Source organism: Hemitrygon akajei, chromosome 9 (assembly GCF_048418815.1).
Source record: "Hemitrygon akajei chromosome 9, sHemAka1.3, whole genome shotgun sequence".
In the NCBI taxonomy this organism is placed as follows: domain Eukaryota; kingdom Metazoa; phylum Chordata; class Chondrichthyes; order Myliobatiformes; family Dasyatidae; genus Hemitrygon; species Hemitrygon akajei.
The window spans coordinates 27,182,111-27,200,850 of NC_133132.1; the positions used below are offsets into that span (position 1 = coordinate 27,182,111).

Consider the following 18,740-nt stretch of genomic DNA (forward strand, 5'->3'; position numbering starts at 1 on the left):
GGCTTGATGCACCAAAAATTTGGTTAAGTGCCTTGTATCATTTTGCTGTCAATCCTAACTGCCTGAAATCAGAGACCAATTGCACCCCCACAAGGTTTTAACCAGTCCAGCAATGACATTAAAGCTGTTATTGTATCTGCTCCAAAGACTTCCTGATTGAGAAATTAATATAATGTTAAAGCTATGTACCTTCATGGTATTTTTATAAGTTCGTACTATGAATATAATTATAATTGTGTTTTGAAATTGCACAGCTGGTAATAGATTTCACAATACTGGGGCATGATCTATTGAACCCAGTTTTCAAGGCTTAATTGTAGTGCTCTCTGCTCTTATTGAAATCCTGCAAAGGAAGTGGAAGCGACTAGAGGATAAACAGTAAACCAAAGTGACAGGAACATGAATTTTGATACTAATGTTCTTTTGAGCTAATTTAGTTGAACAATGGGAGTTAAAGGAGTTGGGTAAAGATAGCAGTGGGTATAATCAGGGTGCAGGGATACAGATTAGCAGAAATTTCTGGATGGAGAATGTTGATTAAGCATTTTAAAAGTATTAAAATTGATATACATGAGTGGTTGTAAACATAGAAAGGATGTCTTTAGACTTAATATTGGCTTAAATAAACAGCATGTGATCGTGTATCATCTGAGTTATATAGATTGATGAGTCATTGCTAGAGAAAAACTACTATCAAGAGCTAAAGGACTGTCCTCAGTGTTACCATTTGTGAATGCAGGAGTTGCAAGATACCTATTTATATAATGTTTGTTAAACAGTACATTAACAATTGGTGCAAACAGCGAGGACAAAGAGGAGGTAGACAATGATGTCATTTGCTTAGAGACTAGTTCCTCTGCTGCATGCATACAGAAGTTAATTGTGAATTAATAATAATTAGTCCTGCTTGGTGGCGCAATAATATCAGTGCCGGATTCCGGAGCAAAGGTTCCTGAGTTCGAATCCAAGTCAGGTTGAGTGTTGAGCTAGCAACTCGGCCTCGTAAAAACAAGAATAGTTTGCTATGGAAACACCGTCATGACGGTGCCCCACTGCCGAGTTAATGGTTATTCTTCTTATTCTTTAATAATAATTAGTAATTTTGGAATAATATGACTGATGAACACACATGGGATATAAATTGAAGGACACCAAATATCTAGCCCTGTGTATGCTAAAGGTGACTGTGGGATGAGCGACAAGAAATTCTATTGATTTAGTGAGTTATACAGAAAAAGGGGAACTGGAAGAAGTAGCTTGTAGAGGTTGTGAAGGAGCAGACATATTTGGGTATTTCTTTGCCAGTGCTCCTCTTGTATGATTGAAGGAGAATTTCTTTGCATGTCTGTTTAAACATGTTCAAAAGCTTTGATCTTACTTAGTTTTTAATCTCTCTTATAGAAATCTGCCCCCCATCCTTGCTGCTGCTCTGATGCATACTGCCATTACCCACATACAACAGCTGGATATCTCTGTTCTTACAAACAAAAAGGAACCTGATGAGGATGAAGAACAGCTTGTCTGTAGGTATTTGGATTTTTCTTTAATAGTAATTAAAATTTCAAAGCAACATTCACAATACATTGGAGGAACTCAGCAGGTCAGATGGCATCTATGAAAATGAATGAACACCTGATGATTCGAGCTGAGACTTCAGGACTGGAAAGGAAAGGGAAAGACATAAAATTTCAAATGTGCTATAGCTAATCATTTTGGCCAATTCAATAAAAATATTGATTAGATGCCATCTTTGGTATGACTGACTTGGATATCACACTACCTGAAAAACAGTTTAAAACAACTTGAATAGTGCTTGAATTGTGTCATCATGCAGCTTAAGACCTTTCTTAATGCAGGTGCATCTATTCAATACGTAATACAGGCAAAAGACAAAATATGTGATTTTTAAAAATAGTATTAGTTTTCTCCAGCTTAAATCAACAGGATATCAACACGATGAATGAAACTAAATTTGTAAGTTCTCATTGGTATTAAGGTCCATATCTTCATTGTGTTTGTCTTTGCCAAGTTTCCATTTCACAATCATACTGGAGATCTTGAATTTTCCTTCAAATCCTTTGTGACCTGATAGTCACTTTCACTAACTGTAATCTCCTCTGGGCAAGTACCTGCAATATTTGTGCAGGCACCTAGTTTCTTCAATACCAACTGATCTCTTCTGTCTTCCAGCACCAACCACTGCTTCATTTTTTTTGTTTTAGGTATTTTCATAAATTTAATGTTTAACTGCCTTATTTACAGAAATTAGCATTTCTTCCTCACTGATTATCAAAGAGATGCACCAAAAGGATGCTTAGCCACTGCCCTACTCTCTCTCCATTCATGACTGTGTGGCTAGGCACACTTCAAACATACAGGATAAAAATTCACTGAAGACACCACTGCTGCTGGCACAATCTCAGATGGCAAAGAGGAGTAGTACACAACTGAGACAGGTTTCGCTGGTTGAGTGATGTCACAACAACACGCTTGCACTCAACATCAAGACCAAGGAATCAATTGTGGATTTTGGGAAGCTGAGAGTACACATCAGTCCTCATTGAGGGGTCAATGTGGAAAGGATGAGCAGCTTCAAATTCCTGTGCGTTAGCATCTCAGGATATGCCCTGGGCCCAACACATTGATGCAGTCACAGGGAAGGCACGCTAATGGCTATATTTAGTAGTTTTAAGGAGATTTGGTACGTCACCAAAGAGTAACATGTAGACCAGGGGTCACCAACCTTTTTTGCACCGTGGACTGGTTTAATATTGAAAATGTTATTGCGGAACGGCCAACAGGGGGTGGGGGGGGGGGGTGGTGTTAATCACAACCGGAATACAACTATACTCAAAGGGGCTTCCTTATGTCCAGTCTATTCCGCAATTTAGTTTTTGTGGCTATCGGCACTTGCTTCTGTCCCGCTTGCTCATGTTTTTTCCGCTCAAAAAACTCAATGGGTTTACCTTTAAGTGCAGGGTGCTTGGACTCAAGGTACTGAAGCAGTTTTGAGGGCTTCATTGCCTCATTAGACATCCTCCAGGCCCAAACTCCAGCCTCTGCCCGCCCACCACCAGACGCCTTTGCCAGGTGCGGCTGGTCGTAGGTGGGGTGAAAGGACAAGGTAAGGACCAGAGTTCCCTGTGTTGGGGCCGCGGCGGTTGCAGGGCGTGCACTCTCCCCCCTTGTAGGATCTATTGGCCAACAAAAGTTTGGCTCGAGGGTTGACTTTCAGTAAATCGCAGTGAGGTAACTGCTCTGCTACTTACGAAACCCTGAACCCGAATTAGGTCGTCTGCGAATATTTTAGTACCAGGTTCCCCACAAACATCGGTGTGCTAAACAGGTTTAGAGGTGGTGCCCATCTGTCCGTGCTCCAGGCCAGTAGCAACGGCACTTCCCGCCGGCCGCACGAGGCCAGCCAGTGATCCCTGGCGCGAGGGTGTCATTGTGTTTAGGTGACTGATGACCCTTGCGTGCATTCAATTTCAACAGTGGGCATGACAGAGAATGAGGAAGGGTGCAGCTGACTCATATCGTTTCATATTGTCAAATCATATTGTTTCCTCGCGGCCTGGTAGCACATGCTTTGCTATGTTGGGGACATATATGTTGGGGACCACTGATGTAGACTAAAGATGTACAGTGGAGAGCATTCTGACTGATTGCATCACCACCTGGTATGGAGGTTCCAGTATGGAGGATTGAGAGGCTGTAGAAGGTTATAGAGTAACACATATAAGATGCTGGAAGAATGTGACGTAGTTAATCTAATGGGTGTGACTGCCTCCTAAATCAGTGTTAGGATAACTCTCTCCCTTTCCTTGATACTCCTTGAAGCTTAGATTCTAGGTCAACAACTTTGTGCTTCAGCTCCTCGAGCAAATAATTGCTGCAGATGTGGTCACCAGAAACAATAATGGGATCCCTCAGCTCCCGTATCATTAAAAAAAATCCTTTCCTCTTCTCACCTGCTGTTCATCTGTGCCTCTCCAGCCTAAGCCTCAGCTCTGCACCTCAGACAAGTACACTCACACAGTGGATGTTTCAAAAGTGGCATCTGGGGCCTTGGCCTCTTGCTGTTCTCATTGAAGTCTCTTGAGCCAATTCCCCACTGAGTGTCCATTCACTCTGGCTACTCACAGTGGATGCTCCACATATACCCAACTTTTTTATTGTCTCTTGTCAATGGCCTAATAATCCAATCAATTTCAAGCTGAGCAGGAAGTCCTGACAAGCCCCACTTGCTTTTTAAATCTGGTGCTACTCACTATCAGGAATGGCTCCTGATACTGTCTTAACCAGTTTTCTCAAGGAACACTTGGCAAAAATTGATTGTATGCCCTAAGACAATTCAGAAATTCTTAGAAACAAGGCAGCAATAGGAAAGTGTACTATATTATTTTGGAGTTTTACTGTTGATTTGTACTGATTTATTTTTGGTGCTTTTAATGGTCTTGGAAATGAAGTGCAGAATCTCTTTTATTGAACTATTTTGCATAATTTATTTTTCTCTGGAGGTCAGACTAATAGCGAAGAATGTTTGACAGACATTTGGAAAGTTTTTTTGAACTTTGAAATTGGTACAATTTCTAGATTTTTAAAAAAGCATCTTTTAAAAATGACACTTGGTCTGGTGAATATCTCTAGTACTTCTGAATAAAACAGGTAGCATCTGCAAAAAGAAACAAAATCAAAGTCTCAGGCTGAAGACTCCATATCAGTTTTGATTAAATTCTGAAACATTAACTATTTTTCTATATGCTGCCTGACCTTACATTTTCTATTTTTATCTCCCATTTGTACCCATTTGGAGCAGTGTAGACTCCAGCAGGCAATATGTTAATGGCAGAGTGAAATGGTGTATGAACTAGGAAGTGGAATACTTACTATTCCAGTGAAAGGTGACAAAGCATCCGTGCCCCCAATTTACCTCTGTTTGCCTAGGGTGAATGGCCATTGCCCCGCCAATAGTGCAATACTTCAGTGTAATGCCCACCCCGCCAGTACACACTCACAACACAAATATCAGACAATACACCAAAGGTGAGTAAATAATTATGACTTTATAGTTATTTCAGTTTATCAGTTTGTGCACATAATATTTTAATATGTTGGAGCTCACGTCTCCGGTTCTATCCACAACGACCTTCTGAGTCTTCGGCCACCGTCCGAACTGCCGACATCCAGTATTCGCCGCCCTGGAACCGCTGTCTGCTCCTCGCTCGCCTCCCCAAAAAAGACCGCGAACTCCTGCTCAGCTTACACGTACAAGATAGCATAACAATTTTCTATTGGTTAGTTCCCCCCTTATCTGCAGTCATAATCCAAACATGCCAGACACAGAAACCCATTACAGCATTACAGAGAAGCCATTTTGTTAGCCTGAGCAGTTAACACCACAGTTACTGGTACTGAGAGCCCTACACATTTTTACTTAAATGAACAACACAGTGGGTATTACTGTCTTTTTATGCATTTGAAAACTTGTACCTACATAAACCAATGTTCATCAGAGTAAAGTGACTTTGACCTGAACTTTAAACTCAGTTTCTGTTTCCATTTGATGCCTCACTGGATGAATCCTTCCAGCATTTACAATTTTCCTTTCAGATTTCAGGCATCTGCAATTTATGACTTTCACTACTTATTTTTTTTTTTACTGAGCTGTATTCACTGGCTGGCATACCTAACATTTTGTTTTTGACAAAAAAATCCTGTTTTCTCTTCCATCTTTAATAGACATTCATTTATTTTGGAACAAAGCTTCACTCAGGTGAAATTAACAATCAAACAGCTTGTAACAGCACTGGTAACATGAACAGAAACCCAGTTACACCAGTTCAGTGTGACTTGCTAGAGTTGCTTCCTGTTGTACAGTTCAGTGCCTGTTTCTTAAATATCTTACTCCATTTGTTTCTGATAAATGGCAAATTCCTTTCTGAAGATAAAAAAGGTCTCTTTTGATTCAGAATATGAAGTATATCAGAGCTCATTTTGCTGTGTACTTAGGGGAAAACAGGCAGCCTTTGCAAACAGAACAGATTTTAATTTTACTTTTGACAGTATCTGTTCTCTTGCTCGTGAACAATGATTTTGTGAAATATTATATTTAACTTCCTAACTTCTCATCCTACCCTCTACTAGAACTTTATTTTGTCTTAATTGTGACATCAGAAAGATTACTACTAGTGATTTTGCTTCAGTTTATGCTCAGTCAGAATTATTTATGTAGCAAAGGATTATCTGATGTGTTGGTAAATTAATTACCAGCTGATGTGATCATGTTGTTACTCATACTTAAGGTAAGCAATACATGAGTTTGGGCCACTTGCTGAGATTGAGAAATCGTCCCCTTCATTGATTGATTGATTTCTGCCAGAAACTTTAAGATCTTTTGCAGCTCTAGCAGCGGGAGATACTAGAAAAGTTTAGTCTGGGTGCTGGAGCGGGAAACGTGATAATCATCTCAGTAAATTGGATGACCTCTCTGGCAGATGGCCTGGCATTTACCTGTGGAGAGTCTGAGTACATTGTGGGTCCTCATTGTTTTCATTTATTTTTCAGGGTCTACACATTACTGGCAAGGCCAGCATTTATTGCTCATCCCTAATTATTCTTGAGAAAGAGGTGGTACTGGTGAGCCACCATAAGCCATTACAATTGCAGTCAGCTGATAAAGGTGCTCTCACAATGGGTAGGGATTACCAGATGACAAAGGAATAGCAATATACACAAATGGCCACTTTATTAGGTACACTTGTTAATGCAAATATCCAATCAGCCAATCATATGGCAATAAATCAATGTATAAAAGCATGCAGACATGGTCAAGAGATTCAGTTGTTATTCATACCAAACATCAGAATGGGGAAGAAATTTGATCTAACTGACCTACGGAATTTGATCTACGGAATGGTGCCTGATATGGTGGTTTGAGTATCTCTAACTGCTGATCTCCTGGGATTTTTATACACATCAAGCAGCCATAGATATTAATAAATTCAAATGAGAACCTGTCTTTAGATGAAAATTTTCCTGTTTACATGTAGCCTGCCTTAGTAATCAGATACTATTATCTCAAGAACACATACTGCTAATTTCAGTATGGCAAGACACTTGAGAGAGAGAGAGAGTTGGTTGGGAAATTGGCAATCAGTCACTTATGTTGATATGGAAAAGAGTACAGTCGATGTTTCGGTTGATATGTCTGTAATGATGCTATGAGGAGGAACTGCTTTTCCCAAAGAGTGGTTAATCTGTGTAATTCTTTCCCCAGTGAAGTGGTGGAGGCTATCTTAGTAAATATATTTAAGACAAGGTTGGATAAACTTTTGCATAGTAGGGGAATTGAGGGTTATGGGGAAAGGGCAAGTAGGTGGAGATGAGTCCATGGCCAGATCAGCTATGATCTTATTGAATGGCAGAGCAGGCTCGACAGGTCAGATGGCCGACTCCTGCTCCCACTTCTTATGTTCTTAAAAGCCTCTGATTCTGACCAGCCATTGTGGGTGGAGCATCCTTTTTCTGTACCATTTTAATAAGGCAGAAGACAAATGTCTACGTTAATGGCCCTCATTGATCCATTCATTGCAGTACAGTATAACACTGCATCAAATGATTTTGGGTATCTTCTGGTTGATGAATGATAAAAATGGAACTAGTTTTGTAACCCAGGGACAGCCTGCACTGACATCGGGAGCAGTCCAAAAAATATTCATTCAGGAAATTCCTTGGATGAAAGGTTTGTTCTCTCACTAGTGACTAAAGACATGTGCTTTCAAATTAAGATAAGTCAGGTGATCTTATTGATCATGTAACATAGATCCAAAGGGGGCATGATATAGTAGATATCATGTTTTCATTAAAGGGAGTATTTCAAGCAAAGGGTCACAGTTATAAGATTAGGCTCAATCTTTAAAAGTAAGATGACTGGAATTTTCTACCCCGGAGGGTTATGGAGGTTAGGACATTGTGGGTATTTAACAAGGAAGTGAGTAAGTATTTGTAAGTTTTAAGGAATTGAATTGTCATATCAAATGAGATGAGGCCTGGGACTTGTCAACTATAATATTGAATAGCAAGGGATGCAGGAGGTGCTGACTGGTTTATTCCTGCTCCTGTTTTCTTGTGTTCTTAATGGATCATTCTGCCACCTGCGCGCAATATACAAATTGGTGAAAATAAACTGCACATGTCTCTACAAAGGATTATGATGTAAAAATGAAGATTGTTTTCAAAAACTACTAAATTGAAAGGTGTTAATTGAATGAACTGAAATGGTACAGCTCTGTTCTCTCTTAAGCTCCGCGAGAGTGCAGCTGAAATTTTATTTTATAATATGTTTTATTAAAGTGCCACGCAGTTTTCAGGCCATATAAAAATTTCCTGCTCAGTGCAATGGTTGGTCTGTGCAGCTGTAAAAAAAAATATAGGGAACATTGCTCCACAGTTTACCTCAAATCTATCAAAATATAATCACATTCTGTAGTTATTCTGATCATCAGGTTTAATGTTGTACATTGCTATTTGTATTTAAATAATTGCATTTTTGAAGCGAACTCAAGACTTGCTTAATTTGGGGAGTTCTGGATTCATATTTTCTTGCAGTTCTGCATATAATGCCAACTGCAAGAGAATAGACAGTATTAAAAAAGCACGAACATTATATAGGCTTTGCTTTGTTGCTAAGAAGTACAAATGCTTGTTAAATAGGGTTATTCGATAGCGCTATTTGAATACCTGCTTACTAATTAAAGAAGCTGTTTACTGGCCTGCCTTAATGTCTGTGTTATGCAGAGAATAAAGGAGCTTTGGTGTTAAAATAAATCTCCAGTCATCAAGGACAGCATAACACTGGAATGTCTGAATTGGTCAAAGAGAATTGGTTTGCATTTGTAAACAGTGCATAATGTTTGACTAACCTTGATTTTTTTTATTTGCTGTGCAAGTCAGATAATGGATGTGTGAATGTTATATGGACTTTCTGAAAGTATCTGATCGCATTTCATCCAAGATGTCAAAAAATTTAGAGTGCTTGGTATTGGAGGTAATCTATGGAGTCTTTGCAACCAGATGTTGAAGGGATATGATACAATGGCAACACGAGTGAATCTGCAGATGCTGGAAATAAATAAAAACACAAAATGCTAGCAGAACTCAGCAGCCCAGACAGCATCTATGGGAGGAGGTAGTGACAACGTTTCAGGCCGAAACCCTTCATCAGGAGTCCACATACCCTTTGGCTTACAAAGCTGTGCCGAACATGTCCTTACCTGAGAAATTACCTAGGGTTACCCGTAGACCTCTATTTTTCTGAGCTCTATATACCTGTCCAGGAGTCTCTTAAAAGACCCTTGAAGAAGAAATAGAAGGCCGTGTTTGCTCCTTTGAGCTTGGAGTTTGAGTGGTTTCCCTGATGCTGCGGTGAGCAACGGATTACAAGCTGTAACAGAAATCAGTGGCAAGGTGTGATCTCAATAGGTGTAATAGTTTTTATGTGACGCCAGAGGAAGTTATTGATTTCATTTGAGGAAAATGTATCAGACACAGGCAACAGGATTTGTGAAATCGGGTTATTATGTAAATGAATTTATCAGACCACTAAGACTTGGAAATCCCACTGCTGATGGATTTTGCAAGTTACCTTACTAACTCCTTTATTAATCACACTTTTTCTGGTAAACGATCACTGCAATCAGTAGCCTGTAACTTCCCTTTTGGAGTTGAGCTTTTGAACCTCCTGTATGACCTGGTGTTTTTGCGGTGTGACAATCAAAGTCTCTAAGGTGCAGGATAGTTGTGGCGTGTGCAGGCCAAATCAAGAGAGATTGGCTTGGGCATGAGAGTGGGAATGAGCCAATGTTTGGCCATTGCTGGAGAGGACTTAGAGGCGATTTGATGCTGCAGATCCAAGGTGAGGCAGAATCGCAGCAGAGCCCAGGCCCGAGAGCAATGAAAGACCTGGGTTTAATCAATTTAAGCACCAGGCCCAAGAGCTTATCGAAGTGACAGTGCCTGGGTCCGAGAGCGAAGTACGTCCTGAGGTTTGGACAATTTAAGTACACTTCCAGATTGAAATGGTCAATGTGTTGGAGGGCTGGAGGCGAGGGGCGGGCCAGTTCACCTCGCTGCTCTATGAGGTTTACTCATCTCTGTGCTGAATTGAGGCTGTGGCCTGCAATTAATCAGCTCCTGAATCAGCTGCTGGCTTTGTGTATGTGGACTCACTGTTGTGATCTTCAGTTGTGAATGCTATTTGCTTGTTTGTACAGTTTGTTTTTTACTGTCTGCGCATTGGGTGTTTGGTCTTGTTTTTAATGGGTTCTATTGGGTTTCCTTGTTTTGTAGCTGCCTGTAAGTAGACAAATCTCAAGGTTGTATCAAGTACACATACTTTAATACTTAAAGCATAGAAGAATGAGGGGAAATTTGATAGAGGTATACAAAACTATGAAGAGTTTAGATAAGGTAAATGCAAGCAGGTTTTTGTTTCACTGAATTTGGGTAAGACTACAACCAGAGGTCATAGGTTAAGAGTAAAAGGTGGAAGTTTTAAGGAGAACATGGGGGGAACTTCTTCACTCAGGGTCAAGAGAGTGGAACAAGCTGCCAGCAGAAGTGTGGATGCGGGGTTGATTTCACCATTTAAGAGAAGCTTGGATAAGTACACGGATGGGACTAGTATGAAGGGTTAGGCTACTTTGAACTTTATTAGCTATTTTTGGAAAATGTTTTGCTGGAAATAAAATGCAACTGAAAAGTAAGATGAATTTCCCAGTGGGCTCTGAGCCGTCTAGAAATTGTGTGCAAAATTGCTTTTCCATAGGCCAATGCTGATTTCTTTTGGAGTTATGTAAACAAATTTCCAGCCTATGGTGTAAGTTATGTAGCATTCACATGCATCTTTCTGTGAAAACTACAACTTCTGAAAGTGTAGTGACACTCACTTCCAGGTCAGAAAGTTGTAAGTTAAAAGTCCTATTTATGGTATGTTTATGTAGCTGTGCTGGACAGTGAAATGACAGTGAAACAAGAATACATTTTTAAAGTTTAAATGTATACTTGTTGATTCACAGATATTAGCCCATTATTTATGTGAGCCAAGGACTATTTTGGCAAATCTTATTTTCCAGTTCTTAGCCCTACCAGTTACAGTCGCAAAGTGTTTATCCCTGATAAAGGTTTGCCTTATCATTGTGGACAGTGTTTCAGACATCCATAGCTCTTAAGAGCATAAATACTTTCTCATTTTGCTGATGCTTCAACCAGTCATGATTAATCTATGTCACCTGGTTATTTATCCCACAGCCAGGAAATAAATTGTACCACTCACAGTGGCTCTGCCTTTCATAATTGAAAACATGTCAATCACATCTCCCTCAGTCTGGTTTGTTGTAGGAGTGTGTAGGTATGGGCAGAGTGATATTTAATATGGCTTCTCTATGATCTATTCATACCCAGTGCTTTGGCCAATAAAGGCAAGCATCCTGCTTGAAGGTCTTGAGACCAATTATGAGCTTGCACTCCATGAATTTACATAAATTTAATATCCTACATTTATTATGCATTCCTCTGTTTACTCTCCCAAATGCTTTCTCATATTTTTTAAGATTAAATTCTATTTGCCAGTTTTCATCAAATGATGTAATCTAAAAGTTTCTTCCTTTTTTCTAATAACTGTCAGTTTTGATATCATCTTCAAAATGGGGATATCTAAATTGGCAGAGTGGTTGGTGAAGAGAATCTAATCCTAATCATGGAATCTATACGTCTAAATTACTGAGATATCATGAATAGCAAGGGATTTAGTACTCAACCCTTTTGTGTCCCATTGAATGTAACCTTCCAGTCACTAAAGCTCCTGTTTTCTTTTCAATCGAAAATCGTCACTTTCTCTTGGATTCAATGGCCTTAACTTTTTCTGATACAGTATCCTCCCTTATCAAATGTTTTGCTAAACTTCATGTAGACTTTACTCTTTTTATCCTCTAAGTTGCTGAACTGTTCTTTCTATACCATAGTGATATCATGGACTATTCTGTATTAAAAGGGTGGAATGCTCGTTTGGTCTCTATAGTGTCCAATTTTGGGAACTCTGGCAAAATTGAAGTTAGTTGCCTGATTATATATAATATAGCTTTTCAGTCGGATGTATACCACTAAAGGACCTGATGCACAATTCACCATCCTCAACTTGATGATTTAGTAAATAATCTCATTTCTCTGACCTCAAGACATAGAACATAGAACAGTACAGCACAGAATCAGGCTCTTCTGCTCAAAATGTCATGCCAAACTAACAAAAAAGCAAATCAAAAAAACCCCAAAAGCTAGTCCCTCCTATTACACAACATTCATATCCCTCCATCTTACTCATATTCATGTGCCTAGCTAAACGTCTCTTAAAAGCCTCTAATGTATTTGCCTCTACCAGCATGCCTGCACTGCGCATTCCAGGCATCCACCACTCTCTGAATTAAAAAAAAACGTACCACTCACATCCCTTTTGAACCTACAATGCATGCTGTCTGGCATTAGACAGTTCTACCCTGGGGAAAAGATGCTCCCTATCTAACCTTTATCAGATAGCCCTTCAACTTCTGCTGTTCCAGAGAAAGCAACCCAAGATTGTTCAGCCTCTCGTGATAGCACATGCCCTCTGCCCAAGTAAACCTCTTCGCACCCTCTCCAAAGCCTAGACATTTTTCCTATAATGGTGTGACCAAAACTGTAAGCAATACTCTATAGATGTAGCCTAACCAGAATTATGTAAACTTGCAACATAACCTTTTGACTTTTGAACTCAATGATTCAACTAATAAAAGCAAGTATTCCATAAGCATTCTTAACATCCTTTTAACTTGTGTAGCCACTTTCAAGGATCACTTAACTTAGACCTCAAGTCCTCTCTACTCAGCAACAATATTAACAGTGCCCTTAACAGTGCATTGTCTCCTTGCATTTGCCTGACCAAGGTGCAACACCTCACATTTATCTAAGTAAACTCCATCTGCCATTTCTTTGCCCATATCTGCAACATATCAAGCTGTATTCTTTGCCAGTCTTCTACTCTGTCAACAGCTCCACCAATCTTGGTATCATTAGCAAACTTACTAACACCCCCACCTACTTTTTCATCCAGGTCATTTATACATATATCACAAACAGCGGAGGTTCCCACACAGACCTCCAGCTTGAATACATCCCTTTGACCATTGCCTTCTGTCTTCTATGCATAAGCCAGTTCTGAATCCAAACAGCCAATTCGCCGAGGATTCTTCTCATAACTACTCCACACAATAGCATAAAGTAATAAACACCCAAAATTGTCAGTATAATTTTCTGTAGTTTTACTGGGAAACTAGAACAGCCATTATCCGAGCAACACACTCAAATTGCTGGAGGAACTCAGCAGGCCAGGCAGCATCCATGGAAAAGAGAAAACATTTGGTGTTTCGGCTGAGACCTTTCAGTAGGACTGGGGGAAAAGATGAGGAGTCAGAGGGGGAGCAGTGAGAGAGTGTTTCACTGACCTCCCTTTGAAGGGAAGATTTAAACTTCTTCAGGGAGGCATCCCTGGAAGAGACTTCGCAGTGTTGTAGTCCAATCACAAACAAGAGAAAATATGCAGATGCTGGACAACCAACCAACAAGTCATTATCCATCAACCTTTCCAAATATAAACTTATTCTAAAGTATCTGTTGAGCTGTCATTTGTTTAGAAGATATTGCCTGTGCATTGATACTAATTAAATGAACAAAGCTTCTGAAAGTTCAATGTTCATAAAATACCTTTATTATTACAGAAGATGGAATCCTCCACCTTTCAAACAGACAATTCGGTTAAGGAGAGGGTACAGAAGAGGCTTTTGTACACAATTTAACATACAAGCATTATTCAGATTCAGTTTATTGTCATTTAAAAACCACAAATGCAATGCAGTTAAAAAATGAGACAACGTTCCTCCAGAATGATATCACAAAAGCATATGACAAAACAGACTACACCAGAAAATCCACATAACGTTTGGCAATCCCCAGTCCAGAGTCTGGAGAGGCTGCCGTGTATTAATATCACGCTACCATCTTAGCGCATTTCCCGGAAAGGAGCTCCAATCCCACCAGACAAACAAGACCAAAAACTAAAGCTACAAGACCTGCACAAAACCACATATTTGCAACATATAGTTACAACAGTACAAACAATAGCATAATTGATTAAAAAAAAGACCATGGGCACAGTAAAAATAGTCCAAAGATGTTAAAGGACTATAAGTTCGAAAGAAACCACCACACAGTTTCCACAAGTCCTCAGGGTCCCCGATTGACTCGTCATCCCACGCCGGTGGCAGAAGGAAATACCCCCGCTATGGACTTCCACGGCGCCGCCTGACTCAGCCTCGCAGACGCAGAACACAATGAAAGCGACCTGACCGTAGCGGACTCCGAGTCCGTCGAACCTCCGAGCCTCCGACCATCCCCTCCAGCACAGCTTCTCCGAGCACCATCCTCTGCCGAGCGTATTAAGACGGCCCCACCAATGGCCATCGGCAACGCGACCCCGAGGACTGGGGGCTTGTTCTTCCCAGCAGAGACCTGGACCTCACAGCAGCAGCAGCAACGAAGAAGGTCTTCCTGGAGATTTTCAGATGTTCCTCCATGCTCCCACGTCCGTTTTTCATCCAATTATGATTGCGCACGGCACCCTGCTTCACAAATAACAGATAATCAGCTTTGGAGTGGCCGCTGCAAGCTGCGTCGCGCCACCATCTTGGATACCTCTTGGATAATAAAGATGTTTCCAATAATAATTGTATTTATGAATCTATCTAAATATGAGAATTGGTTTAAAGACATGAAAATCATATTTATTTGTCATGTCACTCCGGAAAATGAGCTGTAATAACTTATATGCAAATTATTGCATCAGTTAAATCTGAATTACATTTTGTTTTTGAAATTGGGAGGATTTTCTATTGACTTGCGCTTTTCTTTTATCTTGCTATGGTTGATCAATGTGTTTTTTAAGTAGTCATCATCAACATGTATAGAAAATGCTTTGTACTTATCAGGAAGAAAGTATTTTGTTTTAAGTCATTTTGTATTTTCAGATCCCTTACCAAGTTGAACATCCTCTAATCCTTGTAGCTAATTTAACATTGTTGAACTTCATTGCACTTTGTTTGTTATGCTTATTGATAGATCCATCTAACTTTGTTTTTTCTCATTCTTTTAGTGCTGGATGGAGAACTAGTGGCTCGAACAGTATTTAACAAATTGCTGGAGGTATGCTATGATTGGATAAAAGAGCCACAATTGCTACAACTACCAAAGCGATACCTAAAAGTTTCCAGTCATGCGATTCGTAACACACGGCGAAAGATGGAGGACAGGCACGTTACATTGCCTGAGTTTAATGCTCTGTTTGGTATTGAGGTAAGTTGTTTCTTTTTGTAAAAAGAAACATCGTTATGCTTTGGCCCCAGAATTGAATTAATACAACCTAAACTGATAGGCTATAAGTATCTAGCCCATCAAAAATTTTAAGAGGTGCACGAACAAACTATTGACTTGAATAGAGTGATTTTCATAACCCTGATATGTACTAACCTGCATTACAGCCAATAAAAGTGCTTAAACTGTAGACATTGTTGCGATGCAGAAACAGTTCTGCATGGTTTAGTTGTGAGATGTTTCTATCCTATACCAGTGGGTACATGGTCACACCATAAAACCATTACAGATTATAATAGCCAAAGTTGTTAGTTTAGTGACGTATTATGTCTATACCTTGTATATAGGATGTTAGCACACTCCTGCGTCTCTAAAAATATCTGAAATGACAAATAGTCCTCTAGAGGAACACAACAGGTTGAGCAGAATCTGTGGGAGGAAATTAACTGTCAGTGTTTTGGGTCAGAGCCCTGCATCAGAGATGGCCAGTATAAAGAGGGGAAGGGGATGTGGTGAGATAGGAGCCTGAGGTAATTGGTGGACTGATGAGGGATGTAAGATCACAGGCATGTAGGGAGAAGGGATCGGGGGATCAAAATGTCTGTGCTCTCTTCTTCTTTCACCATTTCAGAGGTGCAGCATTGGAAGTGGCCAAGAGTTGGGTATTTGGATATTTTGGATAGCTTTCCTGCTTGCCCTTTCATTTGACGGCTCAGAAAAAGAAAATGATGTGTATTGCTTCTTAAAACGCAGTTATTGCTTTTATTACTGAAACACTCTGGTTTTGTCAGCTGTGTAAGTCTAGGGAAGACAATTTCCGGCCCCACCAAACATGAGATTGAGGTGTGAGCCCAACCTGAAATCCCCTGTTTGTGTGGATGCTGTGGGATTTGTTACCCTGTTACAAATAAGTACCACGAAATAACAGATACAATTACACAATTTAGCTTTATAATTCTTAATTTGACTAAAGGGTTAGTAAAGAAAAAGCAAAAACAAGAAAAGGACCCATTTTAATGAAACAGTCTAATGTGCACAAGTTGGAGCTTATGGTTTCCCCTTCGCAGATCTGATTTCTATCTCCCCGGGCTTTGTCGAATAATGGCCCCACTCCGGGTCGAGTTTTATGACCTCTTCTCTCCAGCGTCTTCTCCCTTCATCTCCCACCGAATTTTTTTAAAAAAACCCAGCTCACCTGGTGTGTCAGGCACACAACACAAAAACGCACTCCCTTCATTGGACGGCTCATACACCAAAGCACCCATTATCTCTAACCCAAACACTGTTTCTACAGAAAGACCATTATGTTAGCAGTGAAACTTGTTCCAGGGTGTTGCACTCGCCCCCACCAAAATTAATCATGTCCTCATGACATTGAGGTAATTCGTCACCTCTTCATACAAAGCACAAAGTCGAACCAAGATGTAAATGACAGTGACGTAGCTTACCAAGGTGATAAGTGCCACACTCTGTTCCCCCTGTGCTACATAGGTCTCCTGATTCTTTACCCCATCATCTACTTCAGGTTCAGACACTCCTTGGGATACTTGGCGAGGCCTTCCCCCGGTCTAGCACTCGTGCCCTCCTGCAACTCAGACCTTCTGCCACTTGGCTGAGCCTCACTTCATCCCTTTCATGGTCCTGCTGAAACCCAGTCTGTCCACAGATAGTCTCTGCCCCCCCCCCCCCCCCCCCCGATTTCACCTGACTCAGTGTGAGAAGGGTTGGGAATCTCTTCCTCATTCAAAAGGCAGCATATACCACACCCCTATTTCCTCATCCTCCGAGTCTGTATCCCATTCGTACGCAGGGGCTGTTCTGATCTCTCCCGCTGTTGGTCCTTCAATCACTCCTCATTGCCGCAGAGTCCTCTTACTAGGTGTAGGCTCCAGGTCGGGCTTTGTGTCAACCCGCACCTCTTGTCCCAGAGGCAGAAGGTGGTTCCAATGGAGAATCTTGACTGGCCCATACCCACTCTCTGGTCTCACCTGGAAAACTGGTATGTTTGGCATCTGAGTCTCCACTACGTAGGGCATAGCTGCCCAGCGGTCAGCCAACTTGTGCTTCCCGTAGCCCCAAATTCCTTGAAGACTCAGTCTCTCGGCATGAGTTGGAAAAACCTAACCTTTTGATCATACCACACACACAAAATGCTGGTGGAACACAGCAGGCCAGGCAGTATCTATAGGGAGAAGCTCTGTCGACGTTTCGGGCCGAGACCCTTTGTCAGGACTAACTGAAAGGAGAGATAATAAGAGATTTAAAAGTAGTGGGGGGAGGGGGAAATGCGAAATGATAGGAGAAGACCAGAAGACTGTCGCCCGCCCCAACAGTCTCCAAACTCCCGAGCGCACGCTGCGCGTGGACGGGTAGGGTGCCCTAGCTGGGGGCGCCCCCCTCGTGCCGCGCGAGGCAAGGCCGGAGAAAGAGAGAGGAGAAAGCGGGAGGGTACCGCGTGCGGCTGCGTCCTCTGACCGGAGAAGAGCGACCTGCACAAGCGGTGCCCGCCAATGGGATGAAGCTAAGAGTTGGAAAGGTGATTGGCAAACGTGATACAGAACTGGAGAAGGGAAAGGATCATGGGACAGGAGGCTGGGAGAAAGAAAGGGGGAGGGGGGGAGCACCAGAGGGAAATGGAGAACAGGCAGGGTGATGGGCAGAGAGAGAGAGAAAAAAACACAACTAAATATGTCAGGGATGGGGTAAGAAGGGGAGGAGGGGCATCAACAGAAGTTAGAGAAGTCAATGTTCATGCCATCAGGTTGGAGGCTACCCAGCCGGTATATAAGGTGTTGTTCCTCCAACCTGAGTGTGGATTCATCTTGACAGTAGAGGAGGCTATGGATAGACATATCAGAATGGGAATGGGACGTGGAATGTGGCCACTGGGAGATCCTGCTTTCTCTGGTGGACAGAGCGTAGGTGTTCAGTGAAACGGTCTCCCAGTCTGCGTCGAGTCTCACCGATATATAAAAGGCCACACCGGGAGCACCGGACGCAGTATACCACACCAGCAGACTCACAGGTGAAGTGTCGCCTCACCTGGAAGGACTGTCTGTGGCCCTGATTAGTGGTAAGGGAGGAAGTGTAAGGGCAGGTGTAGCACTTGTTCCACTTACAAGGATAAGTGCCAGGAGGGAGATCGGTGGGAAGGGATGGGGGGGACGAGTGGACAAGGGAGTCGCATAGGGAGCAATCCCTGCGGAAAGCAGAAAGTGGGGGGGAGGGAAAGATGTGCTTGGTAATGGGATCCCGTTGGAGGTGGTGAAAGTTACGGAGAATTA

General features: G+C 41.4%; 1 protein-coding gene across 1 annotated transcript in view; it reads left to right on the forward strand.

The window, feature by feature from the left end:
• ppm1f (protein phosphatase, Mg2+/Mn2+ dependent, 1F) overlaps positions 1-18,740 on the forward strand; it is a 67,244-nt gene that overhangs the window by 30,346 nt on the left and 18,158 nt on the right. Inside the window, exons 2-3 of the mRNA XM_073055686.1 lie at positions 1,402-1,523; positions 15,239-15,438. Coding sequence (XP_072911787.1) covers positions 1,402-1,523; positions 15,239-15,438 — 322 coding nt within the window. The remainder of the gene's footprint in view (positions 1-1,401; positions 1,524-15,238; positions 15,439-18,740) is intronic.